This window comes from Littorina saxatilis, linkage group LG10 (assembly GCF_037325665.1).
Source record: "Littorina saxatilis isolate snail1 linkage group LG10, US_GU_Lsax_2.0, whole genome shotgun sequence".
Classification (NCBI taxonomy): domain Eukaryota; kingdom Metazoa; phylum Mollusca; class Gastropoda; order Littorinimorpha; family Littorinidae; genus Littorina; species Littorina saxatilis.
Window position 1 is genome coordinate 29472881 of NC_090254.1, and position 20061 is coordinate 29492941.

A 20061-nucleotide genomic window follows, 5' to 3' on the forward strand; every position below is an offset into this window, starting at 1 on the left:
TGAAAAATGCAACAATCCCAAAAAGGTGTATGAGACCAAAAATAACTCATTTTGCCTGCCCGGTCTCCCCTTAAAACCAGCTCAGAAACTTAACAAGAATAATGAAAAGCTCGCTTTCCTGTGAAGTGCTCTACGCTACTGTAGTATTAATTCTGGCTTGTCATTTCAAGCGATCAGCGGGCCGCTACTACGTTTTTCATGTGAATCGGTGTGTTAACGCTTTCAGTCTGGGTCGCAGGTTATTAAGCATTGTCTTCCTGAACTGCAGTGCATTCAGTATCATTCTGTGAGTTTGACAGATTGACAAAATGTATTAATTTTGCTTCACTCGACTTGGAATGTTGTTTCTTTTTTTGTGGTTTTGATTCTTAGTTGTTACTTGTGATTGCAGGAAGCCAAAGACCTGCTTGGCAAAGAAAAACTGGGTGACACGCGCCAAGACACCGCCAAACGAACAGCTAACAAACCTGCGCCCAAGCGAGCAGTGACCATGGCCAAAACTTTGGAAGAAGGTGCGTGGATTTTGACAAATATCCTGTCATTTGCAGGCAAATTGTTAGCTTCTTTGAGAACAGTGAAACCAATGTTTAGCTGTGTTGAAAAAAAGCTTGAAATAATCTAAAAACAAGTGAAATTGTGAAGTCTGGCTAACACCTTTCTGGTTTCTTGCCGGAAATCCGGTTTTTGAACATTTCTCTTGCCGGAAAATCTGGTTTTCATTATTTTATTTTATTTTAAAATCCGACGTAATATTTTCGTCGCGCGACTGATCCGACTTTTACCTTTACTGAAACCGGAAGAGCTCGCGTGTAAACGGATGTGTGAAAAAAAGCGCCACTGGCCGCCATATTGCTTTTGTCTTGCATTCATTGAATCGAAACTACAACCTTGCATCATGTGATTCATTTCCGAAAACTACGCTGGCAGTGTTGCGAAAACAACGCGAATAAATGAAGGCAACGAAGAAAAAACCCAGAAAGTTTCTATGAGCTTGAAGAACATGTGGAAATCAGAGAAGTTATCGAAGACTGAAGCAGCTGATGCGGGAAGGGAGTTTTGCGTTCGGCCGTGTCGGAAACTTGCACCCAACCAGAGGCCCGGCAGCCCCTAGCCTTTCAGGTTTTTGAGTCACTTGAGAAAAAGTGACTCTATGTAATCGGTCAGTGTTAGTCTGTCCGGCCGGCCGTCCGGCCGGCCGTCCGTAGACACCACCTTAACGTTGGACTTTTCTCGGAAACTATCAAAGCGATCCGGCTCATATTTTGTTTAGTCGTGACCTCCAATGACCTCTACACTTTAACGATGGTTTCGTTGACCTTTGACCTTTTTCAAGGTCACAGGTCAGCGTCAAAGGAAAAATTAGACATTTTATATCTTTGACAAAGTTCATCGGATGTGATTGAAACTTTGTAGGATTATTCTTTACATCAAAGTATTTACATCTGTAGCCTTTTACGAACGTTATCAGAAAAACAAGGGAGATAACTAGCCTTTTCTGTTCGGCAACACACAACTTAACGTTGGGCTTTTCTCGGAAACTATAAAAGTGACCGGGCTCAAATTTTATGTGAACGTGACTCCCAGTGACCTCTACACTTTGACGTCTGCTTTGGTGACCTTTGACCTTTTTCAAGGTCACAGGTATGTCTTGAAGGAAAAAAATTGAAATATCATATCTCTGAAACTATTCATCGGATTTGATTCAAACTTTATAGGATTATTCTTTACATCAAATTATTTACATCTGTATTGTGTTGTGAATAGCAATTTCTTCCTGTCCATCTGATGCCTCATATAATATTCAGAACTGCGAAAGTGACTCGATCGAGCGTTTGCTCTTCTTGTTCAGATTGGTTTGGTGTTAGCCCTGGTCTGGACATCGTCAAGGCTGTTTGTCATACAGGGTGACCCAAAAAAAAGAGTACCCAAACAAAACGTCATAAATTGAACAAAAATAAAGCAATCTTCATAAAATTTATTTACACACACAAGTAGCCTCTGCATGATTTCAACAGAAAATGTTAGCGTTCTAGCTTGTCTTTCAGGAAAGTTATGCTCATTCTACAGAACATGCTCCAAATGGCCTCCCCCGGATTTAAATCCCCCAGATTTCTATCTTTGGGGGTTCCTGAAAGACAACGTCTACAGGAACAACCCACAGACAATCGCAGAACTCAAGCGAGCCATCACAACAACCATTCGCGGAATCTCGCAACAGGAGTGTGTGCGGGTGATTGATAACTTTGCGCGGCGAGTTCAAGTATTCCAATATACTGATCAAGAAGAAGAGAGTTTGACAACATCCCTGCAACTCTCTTTTCAACCGCAATGTCATCACAAATTCCCAACCTTGGGCAATTAAAGATTCTGTATTATGTATTCTTCTGAATCAAAAGCATAAAGATCACTTGTAAACAATTCTAGGATTAGGACATCTGAAGATCTGCGCCCCCCCCCCACACACACACACACACACACTAAACAACCAAAGACAGAGAAAACAAGAAAGAAATAACAAAAAAAGAAAACTAAATTAATTTAATAAGAAAAAGATAGAAAGAAAATAATTGAATTATTGCTGCTAGTTTAAGTATAAGTTTCTGTCATTTATTTGTGTCTCATTTTTCTTTTCAATTAGGAAATAGATATGTATTATAATGCTTTTGATTATTACATTTTATGACTAAATCTGTGGTTGATATCCCTAAAGTTGGCTGATATGCAATTTTTATACTACTGCTTAAAGGCACAGTAAGCCTCCCGTAAACCATCACAGATACTGTCAGGCTTTTACACACAGTACAAACACCATTTCATTTAAACACTCACCGCTTGAGAACATTCTAGGTGCCCTCCGTAAAGAGCGAGCAATTTTCAAAAAATTGATTTTTGCGTGGTTTATCTTACCTCTGAGCCATCGTGAACCCGTGTAATCCAGTTTCCCCTTTTTCACAATTTAGCCGGCAGTTTGTCATTTCAATGCAAATCTCTGTAAGCTTATCTGCAATAGCACGTTATTGTGTACCTTTGAATCTGAAATGCAACATTGAAACGGCTGCGAACTAGAGCAGTGGCGGTTAACGGTTCAGAGGAACTGGCGCCAGGCAGCGTCGTCTGCTACGAGAACCACGACCTTGCGTGACCCTGCTTCCTGGCTATTGTTTTATAAACTTTCAAAACTTCGTATTGTTCTGATCTTGTCTTGATGAAAAAATATTTCTTTTATGATTTAAGAATGTTTGTGTAACAAGCTGTCAATTTATTATTTAGATTTCAAAAGTTAGGTCAGAAGCGCAAAAAGCACCGTCCGATTGTCTGACAGACAATCCGCAAAATTAATTCTTTGAAAATTGCTAGCTCTTTACGTAGGGCACCTAGGATGTTCCCGTTCGGTGAGCGTTCAAATGGAAGGGTGTTTGTACTGTGTGTAAAAGCCTGACAGTATCTGTGATGGTTTACGGGAGGCTTACTGTGCCTTTAATCTAACCCTACAAACATTTTGCCTTAAATAATAATAATAATAATAAATGAGCATTTATATAGCGCAACATCATAACTTTACATTAAATTACATATCTTACCCAACTCACATATAGCAATTAACCCTGGTTCAGTGCTGGTAACGCTGTACGCGTCCCCTTGGTAACAAGGGAGACCACTCTAAAAAAGAGTGACCACTACCCATAATGCCAGACCAATATCTAGTCTGACTTCCGTATGCGTGCGCATACGCCGCCATTTGCATCATTCCAAAACTCAGCGGTCAGCTAGCTGGTCGCAGTTCTGTACGCTCTGGCTGTTTCTTCAGCTTTGGTACTTGGTCCTTGGACTGGGTGCTTTCTCCTTGGTATTCTACTTGTGGTCTTGTCTTCGCGACTGTGTGAGGTGAGATCGTTCTTGATTTTTCTTGATTTTGTGGGCGTTTCTTGGCCTTATTTTGACTTGTGAAATGTTTTCTTGAGAAAAAATTTTCATGAGTTGTTTGGCCATGGCGGATAACGTCAAGAAGGGGCAGGCTTCTAGACATGTAGCTGCTGAGTCTCTGCCTCCTAGAAAACGCCTAAGAAAGTTAAGCAGTCTGTACAGGCTGTTGTTTTGGTGTTAGAACTGTCATCGTATAAATGCATTGATGTTGTTGACATGCCCTCGGCGTCCATTTTACCCGGTAAACCGGCAGATAAGATTGCTCATGGTGATAGCCGGTTTAAGCGGCTACTGTTCTGTGATTCCCGGTTTTGCGTCTGCGGACGTTGCCGCTTTGCTTCACTCTATTAGTACACAGGTCTTGTCTCTGGCGGAAGATTTTGCGTCGACAAAAGCGGAGCTGCGGGCTCTTCCGGCTGGCGTGGCTGGGGTTTCCTCCCTGGCTAAGGTGCGTCCTTCTCCGTCGGCCACGGGTACGCGGGCGGATGTTCATGCGTTGCAGAACGATGGTGGTGGACTTGGGTTTCCGGCGAGCGTTCCGTCTTCCGGTGTCTCTCGTCAGTCACAAGGTATGTCTGCTGCACAAGTAACCGGGTTCTCTGGTGAAAGTGTAGCGCGTCTACAGGCAAAAGTAGCCACGGGCATCGCGCTCACGGGTGAAAGTTCTGATACCCTTTCTGGCCATCGCCGTTCAGTCGGAAGGTCAGGCGGGGTAGGGACACTGTAGAGCGTACGGAAGGTTCGGTGCTTCCTGCCGTGTCGTTTGGCATTGGTCAGGCTGTGCGTGCTTCCGCTTCCGCCCTGGGGGCAGGAAGAAGACAGTAAAGATGGCTCTCGGTTTGACTATGGCAGTCAAGCAGGGGGTCAACTTCCGGATTGCGCTGAGGTGCATGAAGGCTGTCTGGACGATGGTGCTTCCGCTTTGGTGGATGACGTCGGGTTCCGGTTGCCGTAAGTTCAAGTGCAGTGGTGCTTGCAACTGAAACGGCATCAATCCACGGCCGGTTCCGCTTCCGCTTTTTGCGGCTGTGGCTTCCGGTTGAAGGATGGTATAGCCTTCTGCCGTTAACACTGTGGTGTTTGGTAGTCGGCACTCATCAGCCTTCGGCTTCCGGTTCCGTTACTGCGGTTCCTCTGCTGTTACACAGGCTGTGTTCACTTCCTCTTCCAGTCTTTCAGCTGGTATGAGGCAAGTGGATGGAGAATCCGTTCACGGAGTTCCGGCTTCAGGGGATTTTTCCCAGCCTTTCCCTCTTTTTGGCAGGTGTTGCCTTATCGGGGTTTGGTTTCCGGTTCTCATCCTTTCGAAGATCGTTGGGATACTACGGAACGGGATGATGAGGGTATAGAAGATGAAGCTTCTGTGGCAGAGGGTGATACCTCTTGTTGTCTTCCAGCTAAGCTGCCATCTTTTTTAGCTCTGGCAGCAGGGGTTGCTACACGCTACTTTCCCGAAGGGGTAGCAGTAGCATCGTCATATGCCTTTTCTTCTCCATCTTTTTTGGCGTGTTTTGCTCCTTCTCAGGAACAATCTGCGAACTCTAACGATGTTTTTGCCCCACCTCTGCCTTTGCTGGCATCTTATGGGGAGGCTTCTGATTCAGTTTGCCACGGTTTGCGTCTTTTTTAGCTGATTTGAGCCTTCTAAGGAAAATCTTTGAACGTCTAGTTCTTAGGTCCTACATCGGCGGCGGGTGGAATTGTGGAAGGTTTCTCATACGATTCGCCTTTGTCACTACTTCCTTTGGAGCAGCGCTTGGCTGAGCACCTGTTGCGGTGTTGCTTTGGCTTGCGTCACCCGCTCAAGTAGCGCATCACTCGCTGAGCGCAATCCGTAGGCTCGTTTAGCGCCAAGCCTAAGAACTTAAGTTTTTCTTTTGTTCTGCCTACGGAACTACCCCCGGGTATCCCGGAGTTGACGGGCATCCTTTTGGGATGTTTATAGCAAGGAGATACTGTCTGTTTGTAATAACAAGGATCTCCGGGCTGTGGAAGTTTGCGTTCGCACTTCCTCATGATTTTCGCTATTGAACGAAATTTTCTTTTGTTCTCTCTCTTGTGTGGTTACGCCCTCACTGGATATCTTTGTGTTTCCGTCAGGACGCAGGTATAAAGGATGTAGCTTTGCTGTTCACTGGAGAAGAGGTCTCTGTCTAAAAGGTTTTGTTCTTTTGGCGAGACTTTAATCTCTTCTTTGCTTGAAGGTTGTTTTTCGACTCCGCTTCTATGCTACGCGGACTCTTTTCTAACAAAGAGAAGCTCACTGCAAAAGGAAAGAGCATGGCAGGTCTCGGCTTTTTCCCTTTTATCAAAAGAAAAGCTACAGGCTCACTGTTCTCGGGTTTTTCTTTTATCTCCATGCTCTCGCCTTGCGGCAGGGATCTGTGTCGATTACCCACCTCTCTTTCCCATGGGGCAAGTTAGTGGTGGGTGTCGGGAGGCACATAAAAGCACGCTTTATTTCACACTCCCGGCAGTTATAATTATGTTAACTGGAGTTTTTTAGTGCTCGGCTTCACCCTCTTTCCGCCTTTGTGTTTTACCACAGCTGCGGGCGGGTATTAGGACTCCCTCTTTATGAGAGAGTCACTGGGGCCTTCCTTTTGGGGTTCTCTTTCATACATCGTATGGTTGTTACTTCCATTTTTTGATACTCAAAATAGTTCGGAAGTGGCTACATTTTATTGGTTTCGGAGCTTCAGGGTTCTGATTTCGATTCTTAGTCAAACGTTTTTTTGACTTGTTGGTCTCTTTGACGAGACTGTGCAAGCGGCTCTTTCTAGGAGCTCTTTACTCCAGGTGGAAACTGGATTTGCAGGACTGGAACACTTTGGTTGGCTAAGGCAGCACAGCTTTGTTATGGCCCTTTGTGGTCGGCTGGCGTTAGGCAATCGAACAAAGCAGTAAAACGTGTGTTGATTCAATCAGACAACTCTACAGTGGTGCTTTTTCTCAACGGGCAAGGGGGCCTCTCACTCTCTTTTACTTCCTCATCGAGCATGAGAGGTTTTGTTGTGGTTTTACCATCTCGGAGCTTTTTAGCAGGGAAGTACCTTTTTGGGAGGCTCAATGGCTTGGTGGGCTCTCTGAGTCTTTTTATCAAGAATGTCGACTTAGTTTAGACTCTTTCTCATCACGCTCTTCTTTGACTTCGGGTGATTGTGAGAAGCCACTGATAGAAGTTTTTGCCTCTTGGTACTATCGCCTTTTCGCTTATGGTCTTCCAGTTTACGAATTCCAAAGCTTGGAAGATCAATTATTTTTATTTTGAGCAGCCTGCTGTTATCACTATTTGGGGCCCGCTCGTTTCTGCTTGCCAGGCCTCTTAAGGCCGGCAAGAGGGCGCTAGTTTTTCTCACACTCGAGCCACAGGGGTGTCTTCTGTATGGGAATCATTGAGACGCTCAGGGGCTTCTGCCTCAACTCTGGATTTGGTCCGTAGATCTCGGAAGGGGTCAAGGTCTTTGTTTACTTGTCACATTGTTTGGCTTGGAACGAATGGCGTATTCTTTAACGGAAAGAACTCCTCTTCTCTCCGTTCATTTCAGATGACAAATCATCTATCCTGGCTTTCCGAATTTTTTCTCCCACGTTTTTGGATTAAGACGTTATGTGATATCAGTTGCACTGAAACAGCTCGGTCACAATATTTCCTTTGGGGGCTTTTTAGCCAGCACGGTTAAGGGAGCCTTCCTTCGGCTGGCTGTAAACAAGTCTCCTTTCCTGATTTGGGCTTTGCTCCTTGTTTTGGAGTTGTTTTGAGATCAGTTTTTTTGATCCTTTACAAAATCTGGCCTTGCTGATTAACACGGAAAGCGGTTATGCTTACTCTAGTAGCTTCTGTGAGAAGTGGGAGTAAGTGTGTTTTTTCTATCTAGTTTTGCTATAGACAGCTCTTTGGAAAAAGACTGATCTATGGGGCTTAGTTTTCTTTCAGAAATTTCTGACAAATAAGAGGAAAATGGGAAATCAGCTCCGATTCACATTTCAATCACTTAGCAATATTTTGGCTCCTCAAGAGCCATTTTTGACTCACATGCGAAGCAAAAGTGAGTCTATGTACTCACCCGAGTCGTCCGTCCGTCCGTCCGTCCGTCCGTCCGTCCGGACGTCCGTCCGTCCGGAAAACTTTAACGTTGGATATTTCTTGGACACTATTCAGTCTATCAGTACCAAATTTGGCAAGATGGTGTATGATGACAAGGCCCCCAAAAACATACATAGCATCTTGACCTTGCTTCAAGGTCAAGGTTGCAGGGGCCATAAATGTTGCCTAAAAAACAGCTATTTTTCATATTTTTCCCATTTTCTCTGAAGTTTTTGAGATTCAATACCTCACCTATATATGATATATAGGGCAAAGTAAGCCCCATCTATTGATACCAGTTTGGTTTACCTTGCTTCAAGGTCAAGGTCACAGGAGCTCTTCAAAGTTGGATTGTATACATATTTTGAAGTGACCTTGACCCTGAACTATGGAAGATAACTGTTTCAAACTTAAAAATTATGTGGGGCACATGTTATGCTTTCATCATGAGACACATTCGGTCACATATGATCAAGGTCAAGGTCACTTTGACCCTTATGAAATGTGACCAAAATAAGGTAGTGAACCACTAAAAGTGACCATATCTCATGGTAGAAAGAGCCAATAAGCACCATTGTACTTCCTATGTCTTGAATTAACAGCTTTGTGTTGCATGACCTTGGATGACCTTGACCTTGGGTCAAGGTCACATGTATTTTGGTAGGAAAAATGTGTAAAGCATGTGAGTCGTATGGGCTTTGCCCTTCTTGTTTAGCTAGGTTTACATTTCGAGGTTCGAAAGCTTTTCTGACTTGCACTGATCTTTTTTAGATCATTGAATCAAAGGTTCTTGATCATATCTTTCGACTCTGTCGTGTTATAACCTGTTAAGGTTGAAAACGACGTTAAACATCAAATAAAGGAAGAAGGAATATCTATCTTCATTGGTAGAGGTAATGGCTTTTTGAAGTCAACCTTAGCTAGATGGACGGCCACATTTTTGACTCACATGCGAAGCAAAAGCAGTGATGTACATTTTTCTAGCAGCCTTTAGGACAATTGTCCTGAAGACTGAAAATCAATAGGACACAGTGTCCTGAGATTGCAATTTCAATAGGACAAAAACACGACTCGTAAAACCGCATTTAAAAAGATTTTTCAGTTTAAATTCTTCCACCTTCCGCGACTGTCATGACTAGATACTCAATGGATTGAATCACATTTCAAAGTTATTTGAACAGTTGTCGGGTTTTTTTCACTGCCCATCTGTCGACAATGTTTTTTAGGTAGGCATCTGACCGTTCTGCGGGTCCCTCAAGTTTTGCTTTCAGGATCATGTCCTGGGTTTTGACACACAATCGGTTTCTTCGAGCCGTACACACCAAGCTCGAACGCACAACGGTTTTTCCGGATATTATGACGAAAAGTAATGCCTTGCGCATGTGCGAACATGCACGGGTGGTTCCCATTGGTTTAAACGATTTATTGCTGAGCCAATGAATGCACTCGAGGCACCATATGGGTTCGGTTTTCTTTTTTTCTTCTTGATCCAACTTGAGGATAAATTAATTCAAAGAATCAGATCCCATATGGTGCCTCGTTCACTCAACAAACTGGTCACACGCAGTGCATACTTTCGCTTGGCAAAACCGAAACCAGCTTTCCTCACGCAGTGTTTACTTTCGCTTGGCAAAACCGAAACAAGCTTTCCTCTTGAAAATTGAACAGTCCGCTTCATTGTCAAAAACGATCGGACCCTTGACCACTTCTTCTGTAGGTTAATCGGACCTGTGTCCTGCTGGGGTTAAAGCTATAGGTCCTGGGGAAATTGGATCGGTCAGAGACCGGAGACCGACTAAAATGTACATCACTGCAAAAGTGAGTCCATGTACTCACCCGAGTCATCCGTCCGTCCGGCCGGCCGGCCGTCCGGAAAACTTTAACGTTGGATATTTCTTGGACACTATTCAGTCTATCAGTACCAAATTTGGCAAGATGGTGTATGATGACAAGGCCCCAGAAAACATACATAGCATCTTGACCTTGCTTCAAGGTCAAGGTCGCAGGGGCCATAAATGTTGTCTAAAAAACAGCTATTTTTCACATTTTTCCCATTTTCTCTGAAGTTTTTGAGATTGAATACCTCACCTATATATGATATATAGGGCAAAGTAAGCCCCATCTTTTGATACCAGTTTGGTTTACCTTGCTTCAAGGTCAAGGTCACAGGAGCTCTTCAAAGTTGGATTGTATACATATTTTGAAGTGACCTTGACCCTGAACTATGGAAGATAACTGTTTCAAACTTAAAAATTATGTGGGGCACATTTTATGCTTTCATCATGAGACACATTTGGTCACATATGGTCAAGGTCACTTTGACCCTTATGAAATGTGACCAAAATAAGGTAGTGAACCACTAAAAGTGACCATATCTCATGGTAGAAAGAGCCAATAAGCACCATTGTACTTCCTATGTCTTGAATTAACAGCTTTGTGTTGCATGACCTTGGATGACCTTGACCTTGGGTCAAGGTCACATGTATTTTGGTAGGAAAAATGTGTAAAGCAGTTCTTAGTGTATGATGTCATTGCTAGGTTTAGTTATTTGACCTTGACCCTGAAGGTCAAGGTCATGTAAAGGTCAAGGTCAAGCATGTGAGTCGTATGGGCTTTGCCCTTCTTGTTTAGGCAGGCCTTCAAGTGGTGGCAGGAAAAGGGGGGGGGGGGGGGGGGCAGTCAGTCCTTCCTCTTCAGGCAGCCCGGTCTTAACTTTTCTCCCTTGAGCAAGTGTCTTGCTACTGGAGGTTCTTGTACATAATTGTCTTGTTAGAGCCCTCAGCAGGTTTCTGTTTTGGACTCCGCACACTCGATCGGAAACTCAGAAACTTCCTTTTATCTCACTTAACATGGTGCGGTGTGCAGGTATCTGGAAAGTCATGTTATTCAAGTGGGCCTCCACCATAGTTAGACAAGCTTTTGTATTGTGGCGGATTCAGTCGGGTGATGTCAGGGCAGTTGGCCCTTTATTACTACAGCCAGGTCTCATGGGGCAAGAGGTGGGTATTCCTCTCTAGTTGTTCTTCGATTTGGTCTCCTGGCATTATTTCTTGAGTTGGCTTACCGGCTTGCTTAAGATGTTTTTCATCGATGTCTATCTCAGAGATGTCTCTTCATTGAGACAGAATGCGTTTCTGTGTTGCCTGCTCTGGTAGCGGTAGGACAGATTCTCATTTCCTGATTGGGTAAAGTGCCCTCCACCTTTAGCAGCAATCTGCTATATGTGAGTTGGGTAAGATATGTAATTTAATCAAAAATTTTAGTAATAAATTTTCATTTGATTAATATACTTACCCAACTCACATCGTTTATTCCCTCCCGCCTCCCCGCTGTGGGGGTTATATGTTTCTAAAAAAGAAGTGAGTTGGGCTTCGTTTTGGAATGATGCAAATGGCGGCGTATGCGCACGCATACGGAAGTCAGACTAGATATTGGTCTGGCATTATGGGTAGTGGTCACTCTTTTTTAGAGTGGTCTCCCTTGTTACCAAGGGGACGCGTACAGCGTTACCAGCACTGAACCAGGGTTAATTGCTATATGTGAGTTGGGTGAGTATATTAATCAAATGAAAATTTATTACTAAAATTTTTGAATTATGCTCTTTGCGCTTGACACATTTAAAATTAAAACACAGTTATACAAGCATTTACATTTACATTCATAGTCAGCAGAAAGCAACTTTAACACTTATGTGCTTTTTACAGTTTTTTTTATTCACAACAAATAAAAACAATCTAAAAATGTTTTTGCTGATTTACGTTTTCTTTTCAAGTGTGTGTGTGATTTTGTGGTAACTAAAGTTCTATAGTAAACTGAGTATGTAAATTATGTGGTAGGGGGGTATATATATATATCCCATGACCTCCCTTTGTCTCTGTAAATATACTCTAGGTATATTTCTTGTATTTCCATTGTTCTCTTGTCACATCTATGATGTAACTATTGAACTCGTATAACACATAAAATAGTGGATAAATAAGGGTGCACGAAATACATCATAGCTGGCTCTACTTTCTGTCGTCCTTGACATTCCAAAATGCACATGTACCTGTAGACCGGATGTGCAAGGGGTCACCACGCTTTTGAGAACATGCGCGAGAGTCGTTCAGTGCTATAGCTTAGTTTTAGTCTCGACTTGCCGAGACTATCATCACAGCGTCATAGATTTCATGAAGTCTGTCATCCATCGCGTCATATTATGAGGACGTAATGTGTTATGTTTCTTTCTATTCGCTGTTCTATTTCTCTCTTGTGCTCAACATGACAATCCGTATGTGTTTGAGTGTGTGTGCTCGTGCTCTCAACTGAAACAGAAGTCAAACTAGCAATCGTTAAAAACCCAGTCCGTTCGACCAGCACTGCTTTGTTCCAGCTATGCTCATGTGAAGTTACAGCGTGCCCGGTACACACGCGCTTATCGGTACATCATCAACTACGATTGTTCTCTGGACAAGCTGTTCAATGCAATTTGCGAGTATTTCTAGCTCTTCTGCGGTGCAGTAGGCCCTATAGGTGTCCAAGATCTCAGGAGATGCGTGTGTAACCACTAGGTATTCAGTCAAATTCGTGGAAGAGACTTTCAACTGACTGGGACAACCAAGCCACCATTAAATTACATATTACTTACTCCAAATCTCATAAATTGCAATTTACTTCAGTTGAGTGCTAAAACGTTGAACATGCTTCCCTGGTTACACAAAGGGAAGCTACTCCCCCCAAAAAAACATTACGTAACCATGGTCACCAGACCACGTGATCTATGAGGGTAAGCTCCCCTTGAAGCCACGTGACACGCGGCCGTCATATTGCTCTCACTTCTCTTCCAATGCCTGAGCTGCTCAGACGTACTTGGATTCATGCTCCAGGCTTTTGTTGCCCTTTTCAGCTTTGGTTGGCTGATTTTTTCCCTGGTTTTCTCTGCATTCCTTACTCACGGGTGAGATCTTTCCTGCTTTCGTTTTTGGCAAGGGAATTTTTAGGTTTAGAACTTGTTTTTCTAGAACTTTTCCGGTGGTCGACATGTCTGATAAAGACGCAAAGAAGCGTGGCTCTACGCAGGTGGAGACTGATACACCTTCTAAGCGGTCGGCGAAGAAAGCTAAGCCTACTGTGCGTGTTGTTGACCCAGCCACTTCGGCTACGTTTAGTGTAGTCATTGATCCGCCTTCCGTTTCACCGGGCCGTTCTTCACCTCCTGAACTTAACAGAATTTCGGCTAGCAACGCTCCTTTAGACAAAGAGCAGATGTTAGACATTTTACGGTGTGGAGTCGTTGTCAAGTATGCGACTTCCTTCTGCCACTGTTACGTCGGCCGACATTCTAGATGGCTCTCAGACTTCCGGTCTTGACGAGTGGCCATTTTTGTGCAAGGACCTGTCTTCCGGTTTCCCTAACCGACAAGGTATGTCTGGTCGAGCACAAGTAGTCAGCTGCCGTTCCGCGGCAGTGGGTGACAAACGTGACTCTCAAGTGCGTCCAACAGCGGAAACTTCCTCCCGTCTCGAGGGCGTTACTTGTGCCATACCACAGGGAGTGCGTCGAGATCGTGAAATTCCTCACTTTTCTTCGACTGCACAGGCATCTTCACTTCCGCTTGTGGAACAAGAAGAAGACATTGACCAGATGTCAGGAGAGGCTTACACTTCCGGTGGACGCCCTCACTTGTTTGCGGTTACCGTTGACAGTGACGCTTGCCGTACTGGACGCGGTTTTATACCGGAAGACTGCGTCGTAGCGCAGGATGCTTCTTCGGTTTACGGAAGTGCTACTTCCGTTCCGGATGAAGAAAGTTTCCGGTTACCGGCGAAGTTTCACTTTTCCATTGCTTTGGCAGCGGAGGTGACTTCGAGATACTTTCCGGAGGGAGTGGTCTCAGTAGCGGATGCTACCGCTCCCCCGAAGACAGCGATCGATGATTTCATGCCATCGCAGCCTGCTTCCCCGGGTTTTCGATTTTGCGAATCCCCCTCGGTAGCCTACGAGATGGCGAAGGTGTTAGCTGCTAACCCACCTCCGGGTAGTAGCATGCCTCTTCGGCCAGTTCATTTGCTTGTGGCGCATGGTCCAGCTCCTTCTTCAGCGGAGCCATGGCTTGCCACGGAACAACAGGCCTCTGTATTTCGCCATTCTTCTCACAAGAAATTGGTTTTGAGACACAACTCTCGTGGTTTGATTCAGACCTTTGCATTACCAAGAGCAACACTTCCGGCGACTCCGGCGGTTGATTTTCTTCGGTTTGATCCCTTCAAACGGGGCGGGGATATAGCTCAGTTGGTAGCGCGCTGGATTTGTATTCAGTTGGCCGCTGTCAGCGTGAGTTCGATCCCAGGTTCGGCGAAAATTTATTTCAGAGTCAACTTTGTGTGCAGACTCTCTTCGGTGTCCGAACCCTCCCCCCGTGTACACTACATTGGGTGTGCACATTAAAGATCCCACGATTGACAAAAGGGTCTTTCCTGGCAAAATTGCTTAGGCACAGTTGATAATTGTCTACCTATACCCGTGTGACTTGGAATAATAGGCCGTGAAAGGTAAATATGCGCCGAAATGGCTGCAATCTACTGGCCGTATAAAATTTCATCTCACACGGCATCACTGCAGAGCGCCAAGAACTGTACCCACGGAATATGCGCGATATAAGCGTCATTGATTGATTGATTGAAGAAGGATAAGTCCTTTGCTTACCCCGAATCCGCTCTGCTTGGATTGGAGGAAACAGGAAGGTCATCGCTGGAACTTGCGTCTCTTACTGAGACTTTGTTGCGATCTCTGACTCGTTCGCTTACCTCTTCGCTTGAACCTTTTGAGTTCAGAAACGACGCAAGCGAGCAGGATGTGGTCACTCTTTTGTCTGCGCTGGCGAAGGTGTCAGCACAACAAATGGCGTCCTCAGCAAGGCTCTACGCTCATGCAGTCTTTACCCGGAGAGATAATTTCCTCTCGGAGTCTCGGCTGCATGATCGTAGAACGATTGACTCTCTACGCACCTCTCCTTTTACAGAGGATGCTCTTTTGGGTCCTTTGTCTCTTGATGCATTGCACAAGGAAACACAAGAGGCAAAGGACTTGGAGTTTGCAAAGTTTACACAACGCTCTGCTAGTCAACATACCAAACAATCCGGTTCGGCTGCCCCCATGGCCTCTTCGGCTAGGGGCGGCTCCAAACAACATTCTGATCCTGCTAGAGGCCGCGGAAGGGGCGCTCCTTATCCAAATAAGAAGCCCTCCTTCGGCAAGTCTCGGGGGTCTGGGCGCAAGCGCAATGTACCCAGTCAATGGATCGTAGGGATAATCAGATCGGGGTTCCGGCTTCTCTGGCGAGAGGGCAAGGCACCTCTTACCAGAGTTCTACCCCAGTTTTCTTTTCCGGCCAACAAAGAATCGGTCAGGGTTATCAACGCCGAAATTCTGGCTCTTTTACAGAAACAAGCTGTGGAGGAAGTGATCGATCATTCCTCCCCGGGCTTTTACGGTCGGATTTTCGTGGTTCCCAAGGCATCAGGGGGGTGGCGTCCAGTTCTGGACCTATCCCCCCTGAACGCTTTTCTGAGAGACATCAGATTTACAATGGAAACTCCAGCGACGGTCCGGGATGCCCTTCGCCCAGGCGATTGGGTCACGTCTATCGACTTAACGGACGCTTATTTCCATATCCTCATTCACCACATGGACAGAAAGTGGCTGCGTTTTCGGTGGGGAGACAAAGCTTATCAATTCAGGGCCCTGCCCTTCGGTCTTTCGTTAGCACCCTGGATCTTCACAATGGTTGTAAGACAACTTTGTGCCCTGATCAGACAAAGGGGAGTACGACTTCGGGCGTACTTAGACGACTGGCTCATCCTGCACCAGTCTCGGGACCTTTGCCTATCCCAAACTCATATTGTCCTGCGTCTAGCAATGAGTTTGGGATTTGCAATCAATCAGGCCAAGTCGGATCTCTCTCCTGCCCAGGTGTTCACCTATCTGGGCATGAGATTCGACACAGTGGCTTGGACAGTTCGGCCTTCTCTCAGGAGAGTGACCAAGCTTCAAGATTTAATTCGGAAGCTGGACAAACAGCAAAGAGCGCCAGTGAGGCTTCTTGCATCCATTTTGGGACAAATGGAATCCATGGCCAAGCTTGTTCCCCTGGGAAGGGTGCACAAGCGCCCTTTCCAGGCAGCTCTCTCGGCGGCTTGGCATCCGGCTTCCCAAGGATGGCAGATGTCGGTGCCGATTCAAGGGTGGTTCCATCACACAACCAGTCAGTGGCTGCAGATGGACTGGATCACACAGGGTGTACCTATTGTCCCTCCTCCCTCCAGTGCAGATCTTTGCACAGACGCGTCCCTTTCGGGATGGGGTGCACACCTGGGACAGCATATGGCTTCAGGCCTCTGGAATGCTGTTCAGGCAGAAGCTCACATCAACAGCCTAGAACTAGAGGCAGTCGCTCAGGGTCTCCTGGCTTTGCTGCCTCATCTGCGGGGCAGACATGTTCGCATCCTCAGGAGGCTCGTGAGTCCCTTGATATTCATCAGCTGGGTCTTGACTGAAATACAAGCCATATAAAAAAACACTCGTGTTGTAACCTCTATATATATGGGATATTTTTCAGTGAGGTTTAGTGTCTGATTGTGTGACAGGGTGTGAATGTTGTTTTGATTTCTCGTTTCTTTGTGGTGGCTTTAATTTTATAAAACCAAAGTTAATTATCATTATATTGAAACATATAATTCAGTTTCCCGTCACTGCGGGAATGTGAGATGCGCATGAGTAACGAATAGCCATTTTTCCGTATGTACGCGATAGCCTTCATACCAGAAAAGTTTTGCTCTGCAAAATCTGAATCATCCAACACTTTTGGATTGTTAAATAAATATGTTATAGTGTGTTTTTAAGGGATATAAGTATTTTTCCACACTGGTGAGTACTATTTTACTTCTATAACACCGAATTGCTTGACAATGATGTCATACGCGGTATAGGATGAACCATCGATAGAAACATGTACTGTAATGGCGGACTGCTAGGGCACGTGTTTGCATTGAAGGACACCAAAAAGAAAGACAACACTTATTCAGTGAACTGCGACCGAAATGTGAAAAGGAAATAACCTCGAACTGAGGTAAATCCTAACAAATCCTAAGCAGAAGACTCGACACGAGCAAGCTCATGTTTCGTGTGCCTATCTTCCCTATCGCAGAAGATTGTTGACACTGCTCAATCACAGTGTCTGGCGACTCGCCAAACACAACACGAAAACGAAAGCAAATGTTACGACTCGACGAGGATGCAGTTGCATCTATTCTATGATCGGGGACTTGACATTTTTCAGTCATAGCAGAAGACTCGACACGAGCTAGCAGAAGACTCGACACGAGCAAGCTCATGTTTCGTGTGCCTATCTTCCCTATCGCAGAAGATTGTTGACACTGCTCAGTCACAGTGTCTGGCGACTCGCCAAACACAACACGAAAACGAAAGCAAATGTTACGACTCTACGAGGATGCCATTGCATCTATTCTATGATCGGGGACTTGACATTTTTCAGTCATAACCCGTTTCCTCACTTGAAAGTTGAAAGGAACACAGATGACGATGACGCCCGGTAGCTCAGTTGGTAGAGCACTGGACTTGTGATCGAAAGGTCGCAGGTTCAAATTCGGGCCGGGACGGACACGGGTCAACTTTATGTGCAGACCCAGAGACGAAAGCCATGTCCCACCCCCGTGTCATCACAAGACCTTGGTCATTCTGCCATAAGTGCAGGTGGCTGAATACACCTAAACACGCAGACACCTGGGTAGCGCGACTCCGTTGCTGCTAGCTTTCCACTGGGAGGAAGCGACCCGAATTTCCCAGCGATGGGACAATAAAGTAATGAAAATGACAACAAAAAAATGAAGAAAAAATGGTGTCAATAGATCAAGATTTTGGAAGCCATGGAGACTCTCGGCGAAGAAGTTAGCAGTCGAATCGTAAAAGTCGTAATGTAAATGACTGATAAAAAAGATGAAAGACCCCATACTGCTGAATTAAAGATGCCCAGACTCGGAGTGAACAAACAGCAGGCTGATCTAAAAACGCAAATCGTGAATCATGCAACAAAGAGCACCGATCTGAAAACGGCAACAGTAACAGCTGCTGACTGAACGTACGCAGCATTAACCACAGTTTGGTATTTATGTTTGAAAACAAAATCAAACCAGTGTGTGTTGATCGACTAAAAATCATTGCTGACTGCAACATGTTCGCTCTTGAAAGCGGCCCATGGAAAGACGTGTACGCGCACTGAACGCACCCTTCAACAAACAGTATAGCAGACCTGGGAACCCCTGTTTTGCACTTTGAGTATTCTCAAACAAACTTGGTGTATTTTCAAAACAATGAGCGTACTCCACACAGCGTTTGCACATCCATGATTAAAACATGCCTTATGCGCGTCCGTCACACCGTTAATTAAGTTTACCTATACATTTAAAACAAATGCTTTATTCAATTTTTACTGACAAAAACTGTACCGTATTTGACGGACTACAAGCCGCGACTTTTTTTTTTTTTAAATCGCATTGCGGCTTATAAAAAGATGCGGCTAAAACGTTACCTAAACTTGAATAGCATTCACCTAATCAAATGGAAGTCGCCGCGGATTTTCATTTCGCTCGATTAGCGATTACCGGTATTTAATTAGCTCTCTACTCAAGACTCGGCGCTTTTCTCTTTCTTTCGCGAATTTGTTTGTCAACAAGTCGTCGTGACAAGCGTACAGAGAAACACCGGATGTATCAGGATGTCGCGCGCGCGAGATTTCGTTTTTTTTGTGTCTCGCGATAGTTCGAGGAGCGAGAGCCGCCATGTTGTGTTTTTGTCTGCTCGAAATGTGCGCAAAAGTCGTAAATCATCCCCAAAAAGCTTATTCCGGGCGGGACTACATGTGTGTGTTGGTTACAAATTGTGTGTGTGATATTTTTCTTCAAACTTTTTCACTTTTCTTCTTTGTTTCACTTGTTTATTCTCGGAGCCGATTTCGCCAAATACCGTACTTTCGTTTGCCTGGTTGTTTTGATTGATTGACACGATCCGATTATATATTTTTTGACGGCGGCTAATATAGTGACGTAATCATGTGCCAAAATACTGGATCGGCTTCAGGATGGGCTTGTGAAGAAAAGTAGTCTAGGATTAGGAATTTTTCTCGTCGTATTTTTTTACCACTGAGCGTATTCTCGACAATCATGCGTACAAAATACGGCGAAATCGTATGGGTTCCCAGGTCTGGTATAGCCTCACTTTAGGCGACTTGCCTCCTTTGACCAATTAGTGACAGATCTATCTTTTGATGATCTATAAGTCGCTTGTTTTTGTATGGTCTCAACGTTCAAGTTTGGACTGGCTTTGGCAAGATCGGCGAAAGGCCCCAAACGACTCTTTTTACCAAAAAACTCAATACTGGGAATTGAAGAGCCAGAGAAGGGGGAAATACCCAAACTGGTCTCAAGAAGTTATGGAACGTGGATACCACACTCAAAAGAACCAGTAACACTGTGTTCTGAAAAAGAGCGATGTTGCTGCAAGCTTATACTTGGCATCCAGCCAGACAACTTCTTTCCCCAGCAGTGTGAGTGCAATTCCTAATGACTAGAACTCTCATTTGAAGCAAGTAAAACTGACACAGTTTGTAGAAAATTTAAAATAAAAAAAATGTCAGATCCACTTGTGCTCGTTATGGTACATGGTGCTAAAATTCCTCTTGAGGAAATATTTGACATACAGTCATGTACAAATCGAGTTGAAGGTCATTTATCGCCTAACAGGGATAAGCACATTACATTTACAGTAGTACCTGCCATATCCGGTCACCCATTAATCATTGCAAAGGTGACCGCAAATATCAGGTGGCCGTTCATTACAGGCCCCCTCCTCCTCCAAAAAAAAACCCCAAAACACGATCAAGTTTTCATGAAGAAAAGAAAGCGATCATCCATGAGCCGCCGATTCATTGTCTCTGTTAGTTTTGCTTTCGTTTATACATCTTAATTATTTGCGTGTTTAACTCGATCGTCCTGGC

At 44.7% G+C, this 20061-nt stretch overlaps 1 protein-coding gene across 1 annotated transcript in view; it reads left to right on the forward strand.

Annotated features, from left to right (window-relative positions):
* LOC138979024 (nucleolin-like) overlaps positions 1-20061 on the forward strand; it is a 43702-nt gene that overhangs the window by 16802 nt on the left and 6839 nt on the right. Inside the window, exon 4 of the mRNA XM_070351840.1 lies at positions 392-512. Within this exon, the coding sequence (XP_070207941.1) occupies positions 392-512 (121 nt within the window). The remainder of the gene's footprint in view (positions 1-391; positions 513-20061) is intronic.